Here is an 18,390-nt window from a genome sequence, read left to right on the forward strand (position 1 = left end):
CTTTATTCTTTCCCCCCGCGCCACCCTGCCCCGTTTCCTCGCGAGATCCGGGAGGCTATAAAGCCACAGCTGCGGAGCTTGCTTGCAGGCAGTTTAGTTAGTTTTGGGAGTCTGCCTCGGTGTGTGAGAAGTGGCGTTTGAGGAGCCTGCCTTTCCTTTATGTAAGTGTCTGTCGGTGCAAGCTTCAGTTATCTGCCCGTAGCAAAGTTTAAATTATGGTATAACATGTTTTATCTGCAGGGTAGATTTGGGTGGGTTTGTTCGTTTTTTGGGTAAACCTACCCTTGGCTCCCTCCATACAAATGAGGATTGCTTAAAAATAGACAGACTCGAGCTGTGTGGTGCTGGGCAGGCGGGAGTGGGGGTAAAAGCTTTCTGACGTTTTTTTCTTCCTAAATGGGACTTTGTAAATTAGAGGGAAACGGGGTGTGTGTGCTCTGTGCTTGGCTTGAGTTGCCTTCCTGTCGAAATGCTTGCGGATCGTCTAACTGTTCTGGGCCGCACCTGGGGTAGCAGAAGGGCAGAGCACGGGGAACTAATTTTCCTGCCAGGAACACCAAGCCTGTTAACGCTTAGGTGCTTTTATGCGTCAGGTCCCTTTTGCCTTTAAGGGGGAGGAGGGAAGAGACTTTAGCTAGAACAATCTGAAAATCTGTTGTTAGCGTGACCTCCGGGAGCTGAATAAATCTGGCTCCCTGAAACGAATGTTGTTCCTAATACGCTCCTTTTTTTCTGGGAGCAAACCCAGGAGCGTTAAGGGAACCAACTTTGGGATTTCTCTGGCAATCGCCATCAGCGGATTGTGATACTGGCAGCTTCTCTCCTTACAGGGAGAGCAGGGGAAACAAATGCTCTTAAGGTGGCCCTGAAATGGCATGTTGTAATCCCAATTTCTCTTGGCTGGATAGACCAATGTCCTAGCAGGCTATTAATCCTTTAATGGCAGAAGTTTAGCAAAGAAATCTGGTTTGGACTCTTTGGGTTCTAACTTTGGGGAAATCTGGTTTGGATGGAGGTTATCTCGAAGTTGGTGGGCTTGGAGGGAACCGGCCCTATCTAGTGTTAGGACTAATGCCATGCTTGGTTTCTGTGGGCTGAGTTCCTCAGTGCGGGTGAGCTGGCTCCAGAGCAAGGTTCAGAGAGCCATGTTAAGCGAAGCTAGTTCAGTGGCCTCAGAATTGCACAACTGTGTCCTCTTACTAGGCATGGTAGAACAAAAGTTTTATTCATGTTTAACAAATTGTAAAAAGGGATAGTACAGTACCACTATTGTGACTAGTATCAGAACCTCTACTTCCATTCTGGTATCACTGGGGGAGAAGGGGCTGGCAGGGATTTTTTCTGGACTCCCCTCCCACCCCGGTTCAAATAGCCTGAACTTGTTGTCTTTACTTGTGGCACCTTAGAGACTAACCAATTTATTTGAGCATAAGCTTTCGTGAGCTACAGCTCACTTCATCGGATGCATACTGTGGAAAGTGTAGAAGATCTTTTTATACACACAAAGCATGAAAAAATGGGTATTTACCACTTCAAAAGGTTTTCTCTCCCCCCACCCCACTCTCCTGCTGGTAATAGCTTATCTAAAGTGATCGCTCTCCTTACAATGTGTATGATGATCAAGGTGGGCCATTTCCAGCACAAATCCAGAGTTTAACAAGAACGTCTGGGGGGGAGGAAAAAACAAGGTATGCAAGGTAACCTATTTTCCCTTGTTTTTTCCTACCCCCCTCCCCCCAGACGTTCTTGTTAAACCCTGGATTTGTGCTGGAAATGGCCCACCTTGATCATCATACACATTGTAAGGAGAGTGATCACTTTAGATAAGCTATTACCAGCAGGAGAGTGGGGTGGGGGGAGAGACCCATTTTTTCATGCTTTGTGTGTACAAAAATCTTCTACTCTCTCCACAGCATGCATCGGATGAAGTGAGCTGTAGCTCACGAAAGCTTATGCTCAAATAAATTGGTTAGTCTCTAAGGTGCCACAAGTACTCCTTTTTCTTTTTGTGAATACAGACTAACACGGCTGTTACTCTGAAACTTGTTGTCTTTAGAGGATGCTGCAGGACCCAATTGTTTCAGCTAACCTTTGAAGCTACAGGGGGACTTGAAGATTAACTATGAGCTGATTAAACTGTATTTGATGCCATTTTAAATCACTGACAGGGTGCTCAGAGCAAAGGTCAGCTGCTTTTAATCCTTTATAAATTGAAAGGAAATAACACAATATTGAGCATTGGGTGTCTTCACCATGTTGTGTTCAGGAAATGCTGTCAAATTTAGCTAGAGTATGCCAGATAGTTTTCTGTGGTTAGTTGCCATGTGCTGTGATAATACTAGACTGTGGCAGAGACTCCAAACAAGGTAGAAACTATGCTGTGGGGAATCATAATGCAGTTTTCTCACTTGAGTATTAATTCTTGGCAACAACGTTGCCTAACAAATTTCATACAAAACTTGCCATTTTCTTAAAGATATAGTCTAACATAACTTTACTGAAACTAAAGCAGTTTGCTTTTGTGCATAGAGCTTTAAATATGTTTTCCCTTACACAGGCATGAAGCTCTTAAAAGCATCAAAACAAAATGCATCTGATGTCTAACTTCTGAAATAACTGGAGTCTGACCATTCTGCAACACAGCCATCTCCCTTAGACTGAACAAAAGAAATGTTGTTGTCCTTACACAATCTTAAATAACCTCTAAGAAGTATAAATGCTCTGTAGTGTTGAGAAAGCACTCCTAATCACAAACTTGCTAATTCAGCACTACAATAAAATAATTGATTTGGTAAAACTGGTACAAATAGCTTAAGTCTGAATTAACAGTCATAGTAACACTGAAATACATCGTGTTGTAAAATGATTGAGTTCCTAAATTTTCCAGTAGTTTTGGGGGGGGTTTTACACACACAGCTCCCTTTTCACTAACAAATAAAATGGAAGCTTTTAACCTTACACTATAACAACCTTTGATATACTCTAACTGGAGGAAGGACATAGTCTTCCTAGGCATACTGGCAATGCTTATTTGTTATCAAACCAATAGCATGGTGGAATGGTCAAGGTCTTGAACTGCATGTATCTATTCTGAACATGGAACAGACAGAGGCTTCCTTGTGTGGGTTGGATCTGTTAACTCTGAGTCATGCTGCATACTAGCACAACTGCAGAAGGCCAGCTTCTTTTCAGATCTTGAATTTTGTAGTGAGATGCTGAGTGAACTCAAAGTTAATATGCTAACTTTGTGCATGATACATTTTAAATTACTTAAGGCAGAGGGCAGAAGAGGAACAAGTCTAGTCCATGGAATCTTATTAAGGTTGTATGAACTCAGTTTGGTAGTGTCTCAAGTAGTTTGGTCTTAGATATGTGGATTGCATTTGTCTCCTCTTCCTAAAGTGTGTGTGTGTGTGTGACTACTTGTAATGTCAGTAGTCAATACTGACGTCTTTTTTAAGATCCTACTTAGTGTAGCTATGTGATACCTAGGCACCAGAGGCTTTGGCAAACTAAACTTACTCGCTGAACTTGTGGTCAATATTAATGACAGAAGTTTCCAGTCTAAAAAAACCACTGGATTATTATGGCAAAACTGCATGTTGCTCCTTGGGTTGACAATGCTACATTTCAGAAAAGCTACATTGTCTAACATGTCTCTAATATTCTAGCCCATATCAAGATGTCTGCAGGAAATGCATTTATTGGGAAACCAGCCCCCAGCTTCAAAGCCACAGCTGTGATGCCTGATGGGCAGTTCAAAGACATCACCCTCTCTGACTATAAAGGTAAGTCTAAAAGTATACAGTTGCACTTGTGGAAGAGAGAAGTAGGGAATCTACATGTGTACCGCATTTCATTTCTGGTGACTTGGATTGATTCAAAAGTCTGAGTTGGTGATCATCCTTTCTTAGAATGTAACTTGTGCAGTGATTTGATTGAGAAGTCAGAGCTGGCATGGTAGGGTTATTACAAGTACACCTCAGTCTTCACTTGCAAAGCTGTGTGAGGAATCTGGCAGTATTTGCCCATGTTCTGCTTGGTGGGTAGCAAATGTGAATCCTAAACTTTAATGAGAGCTTAATTTACTCTAAAATGTATTGGATCAGACCTGTTTGGCTTGCTTATCACTCCAGACAAGGAGCTGATGCAACATCTCAAATATTATGTGGCACAGTCCATTTTTTTTTTTTGTTTTTCAAATGGAACTAATGTAATGCTTTCCCATCTTCATTAGCTAGCTGGAAGCAGTATTCTTCTATAGCACTAGAAAACTGGCTGCCTTGGGGAAAAATAGAGCAAGACTTTTAAAAAAAAAAAAAAAATCATAAAAGACTTCAGTCCTCCTTGGTCTCTAATAACAATGCACCAAGAATATTAATGATATAGTACATCCTACAGTGGAATTGAACATTTTGTAGCCAACAAATATACAGTTTCTGTATGGAAGCGAGTAGTATAACTAAAGCCGATGACCTCCTGTTCTAAAGACGAAACAGCCCTGACCTAGTTGTTAAGTGGAATACATCGGGTCTTTGTGTGTGTTTGTGCTTTTGAGACTACTGTAACTACCTAAGGCAGTCTAACTTGCCCAAAGGACTAATTTGTGGTTTTTTTTATTTTTCCCTAGGAAAATATGTTGTTTTCTTCTTCTATCCCCTTGACTTCACCTTTGTTTGTCCAACTGAGATTATTGCGTTCAGTGACAGGGCTGATGAGTTTAAGAAACTCAACTGTCAAGTAATTGGAGCTTCTGTTGACTCTCACTTCTGTCACCTTGCCTGGTAAGCATCCATCTTTAACGCTTGTGACTTATGCTAGTTTGTCTACAGAGTATACTTAAAAAAAAACAACTCTTAACTTTTCTGCTGTATTCAAATCTACATCGAGACTAGCAAGCAGCAATTGTATAACAGAATTGTCTTGTTGTGATCAATACCAATTAATAGAGGTGGCATCTGACCTAAGAATATTGCTTAATTACTGCAATTGCCACCTTTCCCCAAGACATTAATGATGCAGTTAATTGCAATATTAATTCTGCAAAAAGGTATAGGTATTCCAGCACAGGTACACTGTACTCCTGTAGTTTCCTGAACTGCTGTGTCCTCTCCTTCCTGACATACTCCTCTTCCTCGTCAGGATCAATACTCCTAAGAAGCAGGGTGGATTGGGTAACATGAACATTCCACTGGTTTCTGATACAAAACGCACCATTGCTAAAGAGTACGGCGTATTAAAAGAAGATGAAGGTATTGCATACAGGTAAGGCTGCTGGCAGGCTATCCTCATGACTGCTGTGATCCACAGATTACTTCAAATAGAAGTAAAAAAAACTTCTAGAGTGTCTTTACCAAAAAAAACTGCTAAAACTCGCATGTACTTGGGAGATCTTGCAAGCTAAAGTTCATTTAGCTTACTTGCTTCCCTGCACTCAAACTAAAATTCTCTAAGCTTTCTCAAACATGCCATGTTTGGCTGCCAAAGGCACTTGCTCATACCTTGGTTTCTCTAGCTGAAAGTTGCCTTCCTTTTCCTAACCCATGTCGCTATTGGACAGCATACTAGCTAGTTGCCACTCTTCACTCAAAATTGCTGTTTCCATAGTGACACACTGTGTAGTCTGCAAAGCACAGATTTGCAATGAACCATATAAATGTAAATGCTAGCTTAATTAAAGAAATATCAAGCTGGGGGTGTGAGCTTCCTGTATATGCCTGCCTCATGACTGCTATTTTAGTCTAAGGAAGTGAACATCTCGTAACACCTTTCTGAATATTGATTTCAGATGATCTGACAGGTCTGGAAGACCACCGGATCTTTTGTGGCCTGCCATTCAGAGCTTAACTTCAGCGGCCTCACCTCGAGACTAGAGTTTATCTACTGCAACCAAATACCTACTAATTTCAATATAGTTTTGAAAGGAGGTTCAGCTATGGCTTCATTTGCTCTCTGACATGAGTGTTCCTTTCATCCATGTTGTCAAGGTTCCTTCCCCACCCTGAACTGTAGGGTACAGATGTGGGGACCTGCATGAAAACCTCCTAAGCTTACTTTTACCAGCTTAGGTTAAAACTTCCCCAAGGTACAAACTATTTTATCTTTTGCCCATGGACTTCTGCTTTTGCTACTTTTGGTTTTACTACCAAACATCTAACCGGTTTTATTTTATTTGGAAAGAGCTTGTTTGGAAACATCTTCCCCCCAAAATCCTCACCAAAACCTTGCACCCCCCTTCCTGGGGAAGGCTTGATAAAAATCCTCACCAATTTGCATAGGTGACCACCGACCCAAACCCTTGGATCTTAAGAACAATGAAAAAGCAATCAGGTTCTTAGAAGAATTTTAATAGAAGAAAAAGTAAAAAGAATCACCTCTGTAAAATCAGGATGGTAAATACCTTGCGGGGTAATTAGATTCAAAACATAGAGAATCCCTCTAGGCAAAACCTTAAGTTACAAAAAGACACAAAGACAGGAATATCCATTCCATTCAGCACAGCTTATTTTCTCAGCCATTTAAAGAAAACAGAATCTAAGGCATATCTAGCTAGATTACTTACTAAGTTCTAAGACTCCATTCCTGTTCTGTCCCCAGCCAAAGCATCACACTGACCCTTTGTTTTTCCCCCCCCTCCAGCTTTGAAAGTATCTTGTCTCATCATTGGTCATTTTAGTCAGGTGTCAGCGAGGTTATCCTAGCTTCTTAACCCTTTACAGGTGAAAGGGTTTTTCCTCTGGCCAGGAGGGATTTTAAAGGTGTTTACCCTTCCCTTGATATTTGACACATGTGAAAGGAGCTTTCCTGTCCTTGCCTCTGCTACCTTCCTCCTCTGTTCTATTCTTTTTTTCTGTTGATCCTTATGCATGGAAGGCTCTCCTCCTGGGTATATTTCCTATTGCAATGGGAGTTGTAAATGGTCTCCAGATGAAAATTTGTTCTCCTGTCACCTCTAGCTTATGTTGAGGATAGGCCTGCAATGTAGTATTGTGGGACAAACACTTGTTTCAATATTTTACATACAAGGGATATATTGTTGTGCAGCCTGACTTTCTTTGCAAAGTTCAGTAACTTAGTATCACACTAAAAAACAAACCCATGCAGTAGCTTGTTGTACTGCCACATTAGAGTATACTTGCAGAACTGAAGGCATAATCTTTCTTTCAAAGTCTGTTCTTTGTTTTGACTTTTGTGTTCAAAATTTTTGTGCTTTTCTGCAGAGGCCTGTTCATTATTGATGATAAGGGAATCTTGCGTCAAATTACCATCAATGATCTCCCTGTTGGCCGCTCAGTTGATGAAACTCTCAGATTAGTCCAGGCTTTCCAGTTCACAGATAAACATGGAGAAGGTAAGCTCTTGCATTAGTTTGCCTGAAGTATTTAAAAGTACCCCTTTTCCTCTTGTAAAGGGAAATAATCTTATCAACTGGAAAAGCAATGCCACATAGCCAGGGCCTTTGTAAACTCAAGGCACTTGCATGTTTTGGCATAAAGCTTATGCAGAAACTTACTTAGTTGGAGGTGACCTCAAAATGCACCCAAAAACAAAGAGACCTTGTCTTAGAGATTTTTCTCATTCATCTGTAAAAATGCAACATAATGCTGTTCTACCCCTATTTTAGTTAATCTATTAAGCATTACTTCATGTAATGTACAAACATCACTTAAAAATATGACTGATTCTGGTAATGGGCACTTACTCAGTAACATCAAGCTATGTAAGCAGGTAGCAGTTGCTTGATCTAGTTCAATGGCTTATACGCTCCACCATTTGAAGAACAAATGTACACCTAACCAGTGGCTATACTCACTTGTGCCCTCCAGGGATGGACTAGATGCAACTGAAAAGATTTATGGATGAAAAGTACTATGCAAGACTTGGGTAATATTACAGTGGCTCCCTAGTAAATTCCTGGGCAGGCTGCATCTCTCCCCGGGCTTAATAAAGCATCCTATGGGAAGGCTTGGGCAGACAGGCATGGCAGCTCTCCATGCTTTGGCTTCTCACCTTTCCCTGTAGTCATGGGGCAAGTCAAATTAGGAAGGGCAGAAGAGCAACTGGCTAGCAGCTCAGGGCTCCCTCTTGCATTCTGTCCATAAGTTCTGTGGTGCTGGAGGTTGGAATCTGTTACACTGAAACAAACCTATTAAAGAACTTCTAATGAGAACTTGCTATTCTGGTAGCTAACACTGTAATAGTCTTGAATCAGCGCAATTATTTCTAACCAAACATTGGCTCACTGCTTAATCCACTTTTAATTACGGACAGAATTGGTAGTTTAAGTAACACTTTCCGTTACAAGACTGTCTTAAGTTGCTTAGAATTGCTGAACTTCAACTACCCATTCGGCGTTTTCATTCCAGGTGTCTCCCTCAGGCTGGATCTTTTTTCGTAGAAACCATTCTCCTAAATGGGTCAGAGACCAAAACTAGGGGAAAATACTGTTGTTGCCCATAGTAACTTCTTCCAGCCATTTTGTTAAGCACTAGTGCTTCCATGCTTTTGGGCAGACTCAATTTGCCAGTGTTCCTGCCCTGATTTAAGGGATGTGCTGTCTTTCCACTAGGCCAAATTTGAGTGGATTACTGTCCAAGTTAGAAGCCTCTGACAAATCAGTTGGCACAGGCTCCAAGCTTATTGTTGAAGTCTCCAAAGATTATGCATGTACTGGGCACGTGCCATTGCAGCACTGTCTTTTATGTGCTGACCAGGCTGGGTGTATGCCCTCTCCAGAGACTGAGCAATACTTTACCTGCACTTGCTCCTCCTAGTTGCTGTTGGCCATTGGTGCCAGGCACCAGAACTGAGCAGGGAGACTGTCCTGTGTACTCAATTGTCCCCTGGTGGTGCCGAGGCAGTGAAGAAAGAAGCAGCCTGGCTGGGAGTTGGAGGTGGGGGAGGACAGGAACAGATGGGGACAGGGACAAACTGGGGGCAGAAGGATTTAAAGCCACTAGAGTATGTTTCCCCTCTAGGATTCCTGAGTCTGCAAATAGCTATAAAAGCATTCAGAAGCTGGGGAAATACCAGAATTAAAATTGTCTATAGCTTCCTTGGGCACTGATAACTGAAGCACAAAATACAAGTAAAACAGAATCAAGTGTTAAGGTGAATGGCAGTGACAATTACTTATTGCTGTAATCATTGTATATTTTCAGTCTTATGAATTGCTGGCATGCTCTGTTCTCTTGTAAAAACATATCTTACAGAAACTTCTACAAGCAGTTAATACAACTTCTCTTTCAGTTTGCCCAGCTGGTTGGAAACCTGGGAGTGAAACCATCAAACCTGATGTTCAGAAAAGCAAAGAATTCTTTTCCAAGCAGAAGTAAACTTGCTGCCTGTGCTCTACTGTTAGTCTGAGGATACTAGTCTGCCTTCAGGAAAAGAACAAGTGTCAAGTATTTTTTGAATTTTCTGACTATTTAAAGATTGTATACTGTGAGTCAAGAGAAGTCTTGTCTGTAGGTGTCAACCATCCTTTTTACTAGTCTTACTGACAATACCTTGATATAGAATCCTAATGATCAATACTTGTGCATCATGCCCTGTTGACGTCAATGACCAGTGCAGTGTAAGTGGTTGGGTCAGTGTTGCATGTAGAACAGCTGTCTGACATTTTGTAACTATTAAACTCCTGAAAACTAAAACAGTGTTGTTTCTCTACGGATTCCAGCAGTGACTTAGGGTAGGTCTACCCTATGGAATAAGGTCGAATTTATAGAAGTTGGTTTTTAGAAATCGGTTTAATATATTCGAGTGTGTCCTCACAGAAAATGCTCTAAGTGCATTAACTCGGCGGAGTGCTTCCACAGTACCGAGGCTAGAGTAGACTTCCAGACCGTTGCACTGTGGGTAGCTATCCCACAGTTCCCGCAGTCTCTGCTGCCCATTGGAATTCTGGGTTGAGATCCCAATGCCTGATGGGGCTAAAACATTGTCGCGGGTGGTTCTGGGTACATATCGTCAGGCCCCCGTTCCCTCCCTCCCTCCCTCTGTGAAAGCAAGGGCAGACAATCGTTTCGCGCCTTTTTTCTGTGCGGACGCCATACCAACGCAAGCATGGAGGCCGCTCAGCTCACTTTGGCAATTAGGAGCACATTAAACACCACACGCATTATCCAGCAGTATATGCAGCACCAGAACCTGGCAGAGGGATACCGGGCAAGGAGATGACGTCAGCGCAGTCATGTGAGTGATCAGGACATGGACACAGATTTCTCTCAAAGCATGGGCCCTGCCAATGCATGCATCATGGTGCTAATGGGGCAGGTTCATGCTGTGGAACGCCAATTCTGGGCTTGGGAAACAAGCACAGACTGGTGAGATTGCATAGTGTTGCAGGTCTGGGACGATTCCCAGTGGCTGCAAAACTTTTGCATGCATAAGGGCACTTTCATGAAACTTTGACTTGCTTTCCCCTGCCCTGAACATGAATACCAAGATGAGAGCAGCCCTCACGGTTGAGAAGCGAGTGGCGATAGCCCTGTGGAAGCTTGCAACTCCAGACAGCTACCGGTCAGTTGGGAATCAATTTGGAGTGGACAAATCTACTGTTGGGGCTGCTGTGATGCAAGTAGCCTACGCAATCAAAGATCTGCTTATATCAAGGGTAGTGACCCTGGGAAATGTGCAGGTCATAGTGGATGGCTTTGCTGCAATGGGATTCCTTAACTGTGGTGGGGCCATAGACGGAACCCATATCCCTATCCTGGCACCGGAGCAGCAAGCCGCCGAGTACATAAACCGCAAGGGGTACTTTTCGATAGTGCTGCAAGCTCTGGTGGATCACAAGGGACGTTTCACCAACATCAACGTGGGATGGCCGGGAAAGGTACATGACATTTGCATCTTCAGGAACTCTGGTCTGTTTCAAAAGCTGCAGGAAGGGACTTGATTCCCAGACCAGAAAATAACTGTTGTGGATGTTGAAATGCCTATATGTATCCTTAATGCCATGGCTCATGAAGCTGTACACAGGCAGCTTGGACAGTAGTCAGGAGCTGTTCAACTACAGGCTGAGCAAGTGCAGAATGTTGGTAGAATGTGCATTTGGACGTTTAAAAGCGCACTGGTGCAGTTTACTGACTCGCTTAGACCTCAGCAAAACCAATATTCCCACTGTTACTACTGCTTGCTGTGTGCTCCACAATATCTGAGAGTAAGGGGGAGACGTTTATGGTGGGGTGGGAGGTTGAGGCAAATCGCCTGGCTGCTGGTTACACGCAGCCAGACACCAGAGCGGTTAGAAGAGCACAGGAGGGTGTGGTACACATCAGAGAAGCTTTGAAAACCAGTTTCATGACTGGCCAGGCTACGGTGTGAAAGTTGTTTGTTTCTCTTTGAAACCCCCCCACCCCTTGGTTCACTCTACTTCCCTGTAAACTAACCACCCTCCCCTCCTCCCTTCAATCACTGCTTGCAGAGGCAATAAAGTCATTGTTGCTTCACATTCATGCATTCTTTATTCATTCATCACACAAATAGGGGGATGACTACCAAGGTAGCCTAGGAGGGGTGATGGAGGAGGGAAGGAAAAGTTTACAACTTTAAAATTTATTGAATGCCAGCCTTCTTTTTTTGGGCAATCCTCTGTGGCAGAGTGGCTGGTTGGCCAGTAGCCCCCACCATGTTCTTGGGCATCTGGGTGTGGAGGCTATGGAACTTGGGGAGGAGGGCGGTTGGTTACACAGGGGCTGTAGTGGCAGTCTGTGCTCCAGCTGCCTTTGCTGCAGCTCAACCATACACTGGAGCATACTGGTTTGGTCCTCCAGCAGCCTCAGCATTGAATTCTGCCGCCTCCTCATCATGCTGCCACCACATTTGAGCTTCAGCCCTCTCTTCAGCCCGCCACCTCTCCTCCCGGTCATTTTGTGCTTTCCTGCACTTTGACATTATTTGCCTCCACACATTCGTCTGTGCTCTGTCAGTGTGGAAGGACAGCACGAGCTCAGAGAACATTTCATCTCAAGTGTGTTTGGGTTTTTTTCTTTCTAATCTTCACTAGCCTCTGGGAAGGAGAAGATCCTGTGATCATTGAAACACATGTAGCTGGTGGAGGAAAAAAAAGGGACAGCGGTATTTAAAAAGACACATTTTATAAAACAGTGCCTACACTCTTTCAGGGTAAAACTTGCTGTTAACATTACATACATAGCACATGTGCTTTTGTTACAAGGTCACATTTTGCCTCCCCCACCGCGTGGCTACTCCCTCCCTGTGGCTAACAGTGGGGAACATTTCTGTTTAGCCACAGACAAACAGCTCAGCAGGAACAGGCTCCTCTGAGTGTTCCCTGAAGAAAAGCACTCTATTTCAACCAGGTGACCATGAATTATATCTCACTCTCCTGAGGATAACACAGAGATAAAGAACAGATGTTTGAACGCCAGCAACCATACACTGCAATGCTTTGTTGTACAATGATTCCTGAGTACGTGTTACTGGCCTGGAGTGGTAAAGTGTCCTACCATGAACGATGCAATAAGGCTGCCCTCCCCAGAAACCTTTTGCAAAGGCTTTGGGAGTATATCCAGGAGAGCTGTGAATGCCAGAGCAAAGTAATCCTTTCACATGCTTGCTTTTAAACCATGTATAGTATTTTAAAAGGTACACTCACCGGAGGTCCCTTCTCCGCCTGCTGGGTCCAGGAGGCAGCTTTGGGGGGGTACTGGCTCCAGGTCCAGGGTGAGAAACAGTTCCTGGCTGTCAGGAAAACCGGTTTCTCCGCTTGCTTGCTGTGAGCTATCTACAACCTCATCATCATCTTCTTCGTCCCCAAAACCTGCTTCCGTATTGCCTCCATCTCCATTGAAGGAGTCAAACAACACGGCTGGGGTAGTGGTGGCTGAACCCCCTAAAATGGCATGCAGCTCATCATACAAGCGGCATGTTTGGGGCTCTGACCCGGAGCGGCCATTCGCCTCTCTGGTTTTCTGGTAGGCTTGCCTCAGCTCCTTCAGTTTCACGTGGCACTGCTTTGGGTCCCTGTTATGGCCTCTGTCCTTCATGCTCTGGGAGATTTTGAGAAAGGTTTTGGCATTTCGAAAACTGGAACGGAGTTCTGATAGCACGGATTCCTCTCCCCATACAGCAATCAGATCCTGTGAGAAAACCTGGATTTGTGCTGGAAATGGCCCAACTTGATGATCACTTTAGATAAGCTATTACCAGCAGGACAGTGGGGTGGGAGGAGGTATTGTTTCATGATCTCTGTGTGTATATAATGTCTGCTGCAGTTTCCACGGTATGCATCCGATGAAGTGAGCTGTAGCTCACAAAAGCTCATGCTAAAATAAATTGGTTAGTCTCTAAGGTGCCACAAGTACTCCTTTTCTTTTTGTATCAATCAGCTGGCTTTTAGGAAAACAAAATAATGGCTCTAGATAAGATGACATTCAATAACTACTTAAAGGTTATAGCAATACCCAAAATTTTAGCTATAAAGAGCCTACCTCTAGGTTCCAATCAGTTACAAAACTTGGTTTACCAATACTGAGTCAAAAGGACTAGAAAGAGTTAAACTCCAGACAGAAGTCTCTAACTCCTGTTATTGAAGGGGAGGGGGAACAGGCAAGGGCTGGGGTGAACAGTCTCTTCTGTTTGAAGAAGCCAGGCTTGCCTGCCCCATAATCACAGGATAGTAAGGCTCTAAGTAAGATAGACATGAGTATATACTATTTGTTTTTTAAGTTGCTTTCTGATTCTTTGGCTTAAGAAGGCTGTCTAGTCACCACTAGTCAAACTCTTGAAGAGAAGAACCTAGTCAGACCTGAATGCATCCGAGGAAGTGAGATGTAGCTCACAAAAGCTTATGCTCAAATAAATTGGTTAGTCTCTAAGGTGCCACAAGTCCTCCTTTTCTTTTTAGTCAGACCTGACGGCTAAGCCTGATTGATCAACAGGGTACTTGCTCCTGGGGGGGAGTCTGTGCCAAAACAGTAAAAAATCTGCATATTTTATTTGTCAAAATAATTCAATATAATCACACCAGTTTCAACTGTTTTGGTAATTTATTTAAACTACAAGAGAAAATCACTCATGTATTTAGGAAATGCTGAATAGTTAAATTAAACACTTGGTAACTAATACCCTCATTCCAGTTATAATGCTGGATTTTCATTTAAATTACAGTACAGAACACCAAACAGCAATTTAAAAAAAAAAAGTAGAATGTCATTTTAAATTGCTCACTTTCACATATGAAAGTCATACTGTTTTGCTAATTGTCCTGGACCTGGCTGAGTACTTTGGGAAGTGCTTGGTTCTAATTTACCAAGCAGTCAATAAAATGTCAGGATAATGTTTTATTTGCCCTCAAAGATTTACTTCTTTTTTTAAACAGGCAAAAGAAATCCTGAGCTATAATCTAACCCCATCGTGCCAAAGTGGCACAAAGAAAGAGTGAGAAAGCATATAGATCTTCCTAGCTGAGGATTCCCTTACTGTCATTTATTATAATGCTCCTTTACATCACTCTGACAACGTAGGGGCCTTAAAACTTTCAATTCCCCCAGAAGCATAAAACCTGTGACTGAGAATGGGAACAGTTAACTAGGCTGCTACATTTTTTTTTTCCCCTCTAGCTTGCCTCTGCATAAGAAAAAGCCCTACCCTTCTATGCCAGCAAGCTGTAGTTGCAAGAGAGGGACAGTGTCTCTGTCTCTCTTGCATGTGCCGTGCCTAGCCCTGCCCTGCCCCACTCAACCACACAGGCATGCGCACCCAACTCCCTCTCCCCTCATCTCTGAAGCTGCTCCAGGCATGCTGGAACACACTGCTGGGGAAGAGGTGCATATGCCCCAGCAGACTTCTTGTTTTTGCATTTTTCTATGTGGGGGGCACAGAAATGCAGGCCATATGTGTTCTGTGCCCCTGCAGGAGCACAGAATCCCCCCCAGGAATAGGTACTATAGCCCATGGTCAAATCTAAGAGTGGGAGAACAGCATTATTCCATCCCAGAGGGGTAAAGGCGTAAGGCCTGACACCAAGGGGAGGATGTACTCAGAGAGGACAGCTGTGTAGCTAACCCTATAACTGTATAGGGAACAAATTGCTAATGGATCAAAGACAGGGGCTTCTCAACTGGGGTTGGAAAATAAGAGACCCTTGAGCAACCTTACTACTAGAGGGTGGGAAAATACAATATCATCCTGGGAAGGATGTGATGCAGATATTGCAGCTAGATGGCCCCTTATCAAACTGATAAAAAGCTCCATTTTGTTTCAAGGCTAGTAAATAGTCCAAGGTAATTGAGATGGACTCTGTTAAGGGGGGCAGCTGGTGATGAGATGCCCAAATAGAAAACCTCTTCCACTCAACTTCGTAAGTCAAACTAGTTGAGGTTTTCCTGCTGTGGAGTAGTATTTTCTGAACTTCAGTCTGGATGCTAACTGGTGTTAACCAAATAAGGTATTCAGCTATCAGATGTAATGAGGGTGAGTCTGGATATAGGATCTGACTCTTGTTCTGCAAGTAAGGTTGCCAGTTTTGGCTGGATGTATTCCTGGAGGTTTCATCACATCATATAACCTTTAATTAGGATTGTCCTGGAGTCTCCAGGAATTAAAGATTAATCTTTAGAGGGTTGGCAACCCTATATGCAAGTCTGTTGGGCAGAGCAGGTAACATGGGTAGGGACTGCACTTGGGGCTCACCAGATCAGAATACCAAACTGACTGGCTCATGCTGGGGCCATCATGATGATCAATTCTGCACCTGTCTGTTTCCTCAGTATTGTGGGGTTTGGCAGGAAGGTATACATTCATCCTGCTCCATGGGATGAGAAAGGGAACCCAGACTGAAACCCTCTATAGAACAAAATGCTTGGCAAATCTGATATCTGATAAGTAGATCAGGTGTGGGGAATCCCCACTTGCAAAAGATGTTCTGCAACACTGAGTCTTTTTTTATTGGGCAGGTGGCCAGTTAACACACAATTGCAGCCCAGCTGTGTGCTTAAAATTCAAAATTTGTTGCTCTGGTCTGACAGTGGGTAGGGCTAGCTGAGGGGGAGATAGGGTCTTGCAGCCTGCACCAGTGCTCTTGCCAGCAAGGGGCTGGTGAGTGCCACAAGCACCACAAGAGTTGGTCTGCAGGTAGGTTGTGGGAGGCCTCTGGACAGTGAGTGGGGGTGGCTTGGGAACTAGGGGTTTTCCAAGGTGCGTTAGCACCCCACGTTTTAGGTGGGGCTCCGCTCCTGACCCCCTTTCTCAGGTCCTGGCTGCCAGCCCACACTAGGCACTCTATTCCTGGCCCAGTGCCAGGGTCCCATCTGCCCTTCCACATGTTGTGGCACTTGGGTCCTGGCTGCCTGGCCCCATGTGCCGGGGTCGGTGATCTGGCTGCTGCCCAGCCCCACATGGCGGGTTCTGCTCCTGGCCCTGCTCTGGGCAGGGGTGCTGGGCATAGGGGACTGCAGGTGGTTGGCAGGGGGGAGGTGCTGTGGTTCTCAACCTGTGGCCCACAATGATAAACAGGTTGAGAACCACTGCAGTCGAGACTAAGGGCTAGTCAAGAATGGGTCCCCATTGTGCTAGGCATTGAAGACCCCTTTTTGACAGACTACTCATGTTTGTCTGAGAACAGTCTGCTGAGGTGATGGACCAGAGTTCTGAACACTTGGAAGATGCAAGACCAGTGATGTTATTTGGTAATGAATACAATAAATCCATAGCCAAATGCCCTCCTGACAAAGCAGAGATGACATCACTACTCCCTTTCTGTTGTCATAATTAGGGCCCTACCAAATTCACAGCCATGAAAAACATGTCATGACTGTGAAATCTGGTCTTTTGCGTGCTTTTACTCTATACTATACAGATTTTCTGGGGGAGACCAGCATTTCTCAAATTGTGGGTCCTGACCCAAAAGGGAGTTGCAGGGAGTCCCAAGGTTATTTTAAGGAGGTTGTGGTATTGCCATCCTTACTTCTGCCCTGCCTTCGGAGCTGGGTGGCCAGAGAGTGGCAGCTGTTGGCCAGGCATACAGCTCTGAAGGCAGCATCTTGCCAGCAGCAGTGCAGAAGTGAGGGTAGCAATATCATACCATACCATGCCACCCTTACTTCTGCGCTGCTCTCTTCAGAACTGGGCGGCCAGAGAGTGGGCTGGCTCTGCAGGCAGCAGTGCAGAAGTAAGGGTGGCAATACCATATCACAATTTCTGGGCTGCTGTTGGCGGCAGCTCTGTTTTCAGAGCTGCTCTCCAGCCGCCCAACTCTGAAGGCAGCGCTTCCACCAGCAGCAGTGCAAAAGTAAGGGTAGCAGTACTACAGCCCACCCCCCCAATCCTTTTTGAGTCAGGAACCCTACAATTACAACACTGACATTTCAGATTTAAATAGCTGAAATCATGAAATTTATGATTTTTTTAAAATATCCTTTGACCATGAAATTGACCAAAATGGACTGTAAATTTGGGAGGGCCCTAGTCATAATGCATAGCTATGGTATTGTTTCTTGGACTTTGGATTCCTGGAGGGGAGATAGAAATGCTTTGCATGCCAGGCAGATGGCTCTGAGATGTAGGATGTTGATGTGGAGACAAACCTCCTGAAGGGATCATAGGCCCTTAGTTTTAAGGTGCTCCGATGAACTGCCAGCTGAGTGGGACTGTCAGCACAGTCTTGATAGGTGAAGGTGCAGAGAAGGGTAATCTATTGCACACCTCAAGTGGGGTTTTTTCACCAGTTTAACAAGGAGAGGAATTCTTGACCATGACCAGCAGGTCCACATGGTGTCTGGTTAGTAGGGAAACTGATTTCACCCACTGTTGCATAATGTAAGTGAAGTCTGGCAAACTGCATCACATAAGTGCATGGAGTCATGTGTCTTGGAAGCCTGAAACACTCTCAACAATGTTCTTGGCCATGGCTCCTATGAACTCTACACTTTCAGGTGTAGTGCTGACTTTTCTCTGAGAAAAGTGTAGCAAAGAACTTTAAGGTTACTTGAATTGAGTTGCTGGTGATCTTCCCTGCATCACCCAGTTGCTGAAATATAAGTAGACCTCATTAAATGAGCTGCCATGACTGCTTAGCACTTGGTGAATACCCTATGTGCTTGGGTAAGGCCAAAGAGCAGCATCTTCTAGTTGTAGTGAGATTCTCCTAACAGGAATCTGATGGATTTCCTTTGAGCTATATTAAAATAGGCATCTTGGAGATCAAGAGCCATGAACCAGTCTTGAGGATCTAACTAAGGAATTATGGAGGCTAAAGTCACCATCCTGAACTTGAAATGAAGGATAAACTTGTTGAAATGCTAAAGGTCCAGAATGGACTGAAAAAATAATGGAAACAAAACCCTTTAACCCTGAACTCTGACAAACTTATCCACTAGTCTGAGATGTAGGAGAGTCCAGCTCTTGCTTCAACAGCTTCCCACA

The 18,390-nt window shown here is 44.0% G+C and overlaps 1 protein-coding gene across 1 annotated transcript; it reads left to right on the forward strand.

Annotated features, from left to right (window-relative positions):
• Positions 1–51: 51 nt before the first annotated feature.
• PRDX1 (peroxiredoxin 1) lies at positions 52–9,653 on the forward strand. Its single transcript, XM_073357882.1, has 6 exons — positions 52–161; positions 3,672–3,788; positions 4,631–4,784; positions 5,143–5,265; positions 7,221–7,351; positions 9,250–9,653. Exons 2-6 carry the CDS (start codon positions 3,683–3,685, stop codon positions 9,333–9,335), a joined length of 600 nt encoding a protein of 199 aa, XP_073213983.1. The 5' UTR covers positions 52–161; positions 3,672–3,682; the 3' UTR covers positions 9,336–9,653.
• Positions 9,654–18,390: the final 8,737 nt, after the last annotated feature.

Source organism: Lepidochelys kempii, chromosome 8 (genome assembly GCF_965140265.1).
Source record: "Lepidochelys kempii isolate rLepKem1 chromosome 8, rLepKem1.hap2, whole genome shotgun sequence".
NCBI classification, from domain to species: Eukaryota; Metazoa; Chordata; order Testudines; family Cheloniidae; genus Lepidochelys; species Lepidochelys kempii.

Excerpts from the sequence above, each read along its gene's own strand:
- PRDX1 (XM_073357882.1), top strand. The coding sequence starts at position 3,683 with ATGTCTGCAGGAAATGCATTTATTGGGAAACCAGCCCCCAGCTTCAAA. Across the intron at positions 3,789-4,630 it reads CACCCTCTCTGACTATAAAG|GAAAATATGTTGTTTTCTTC; the intron begins GTAAGTCTAAAA and ends ATTTTTCCCTAG. Across the intron at positions 5,266-7,220 it reads GATGAAGGTATTGCATACAG|AGGCCTGTTCATTATTGATG; the intron begins GTAAGGCTGCTG and ends GCTTTTCTGCAG.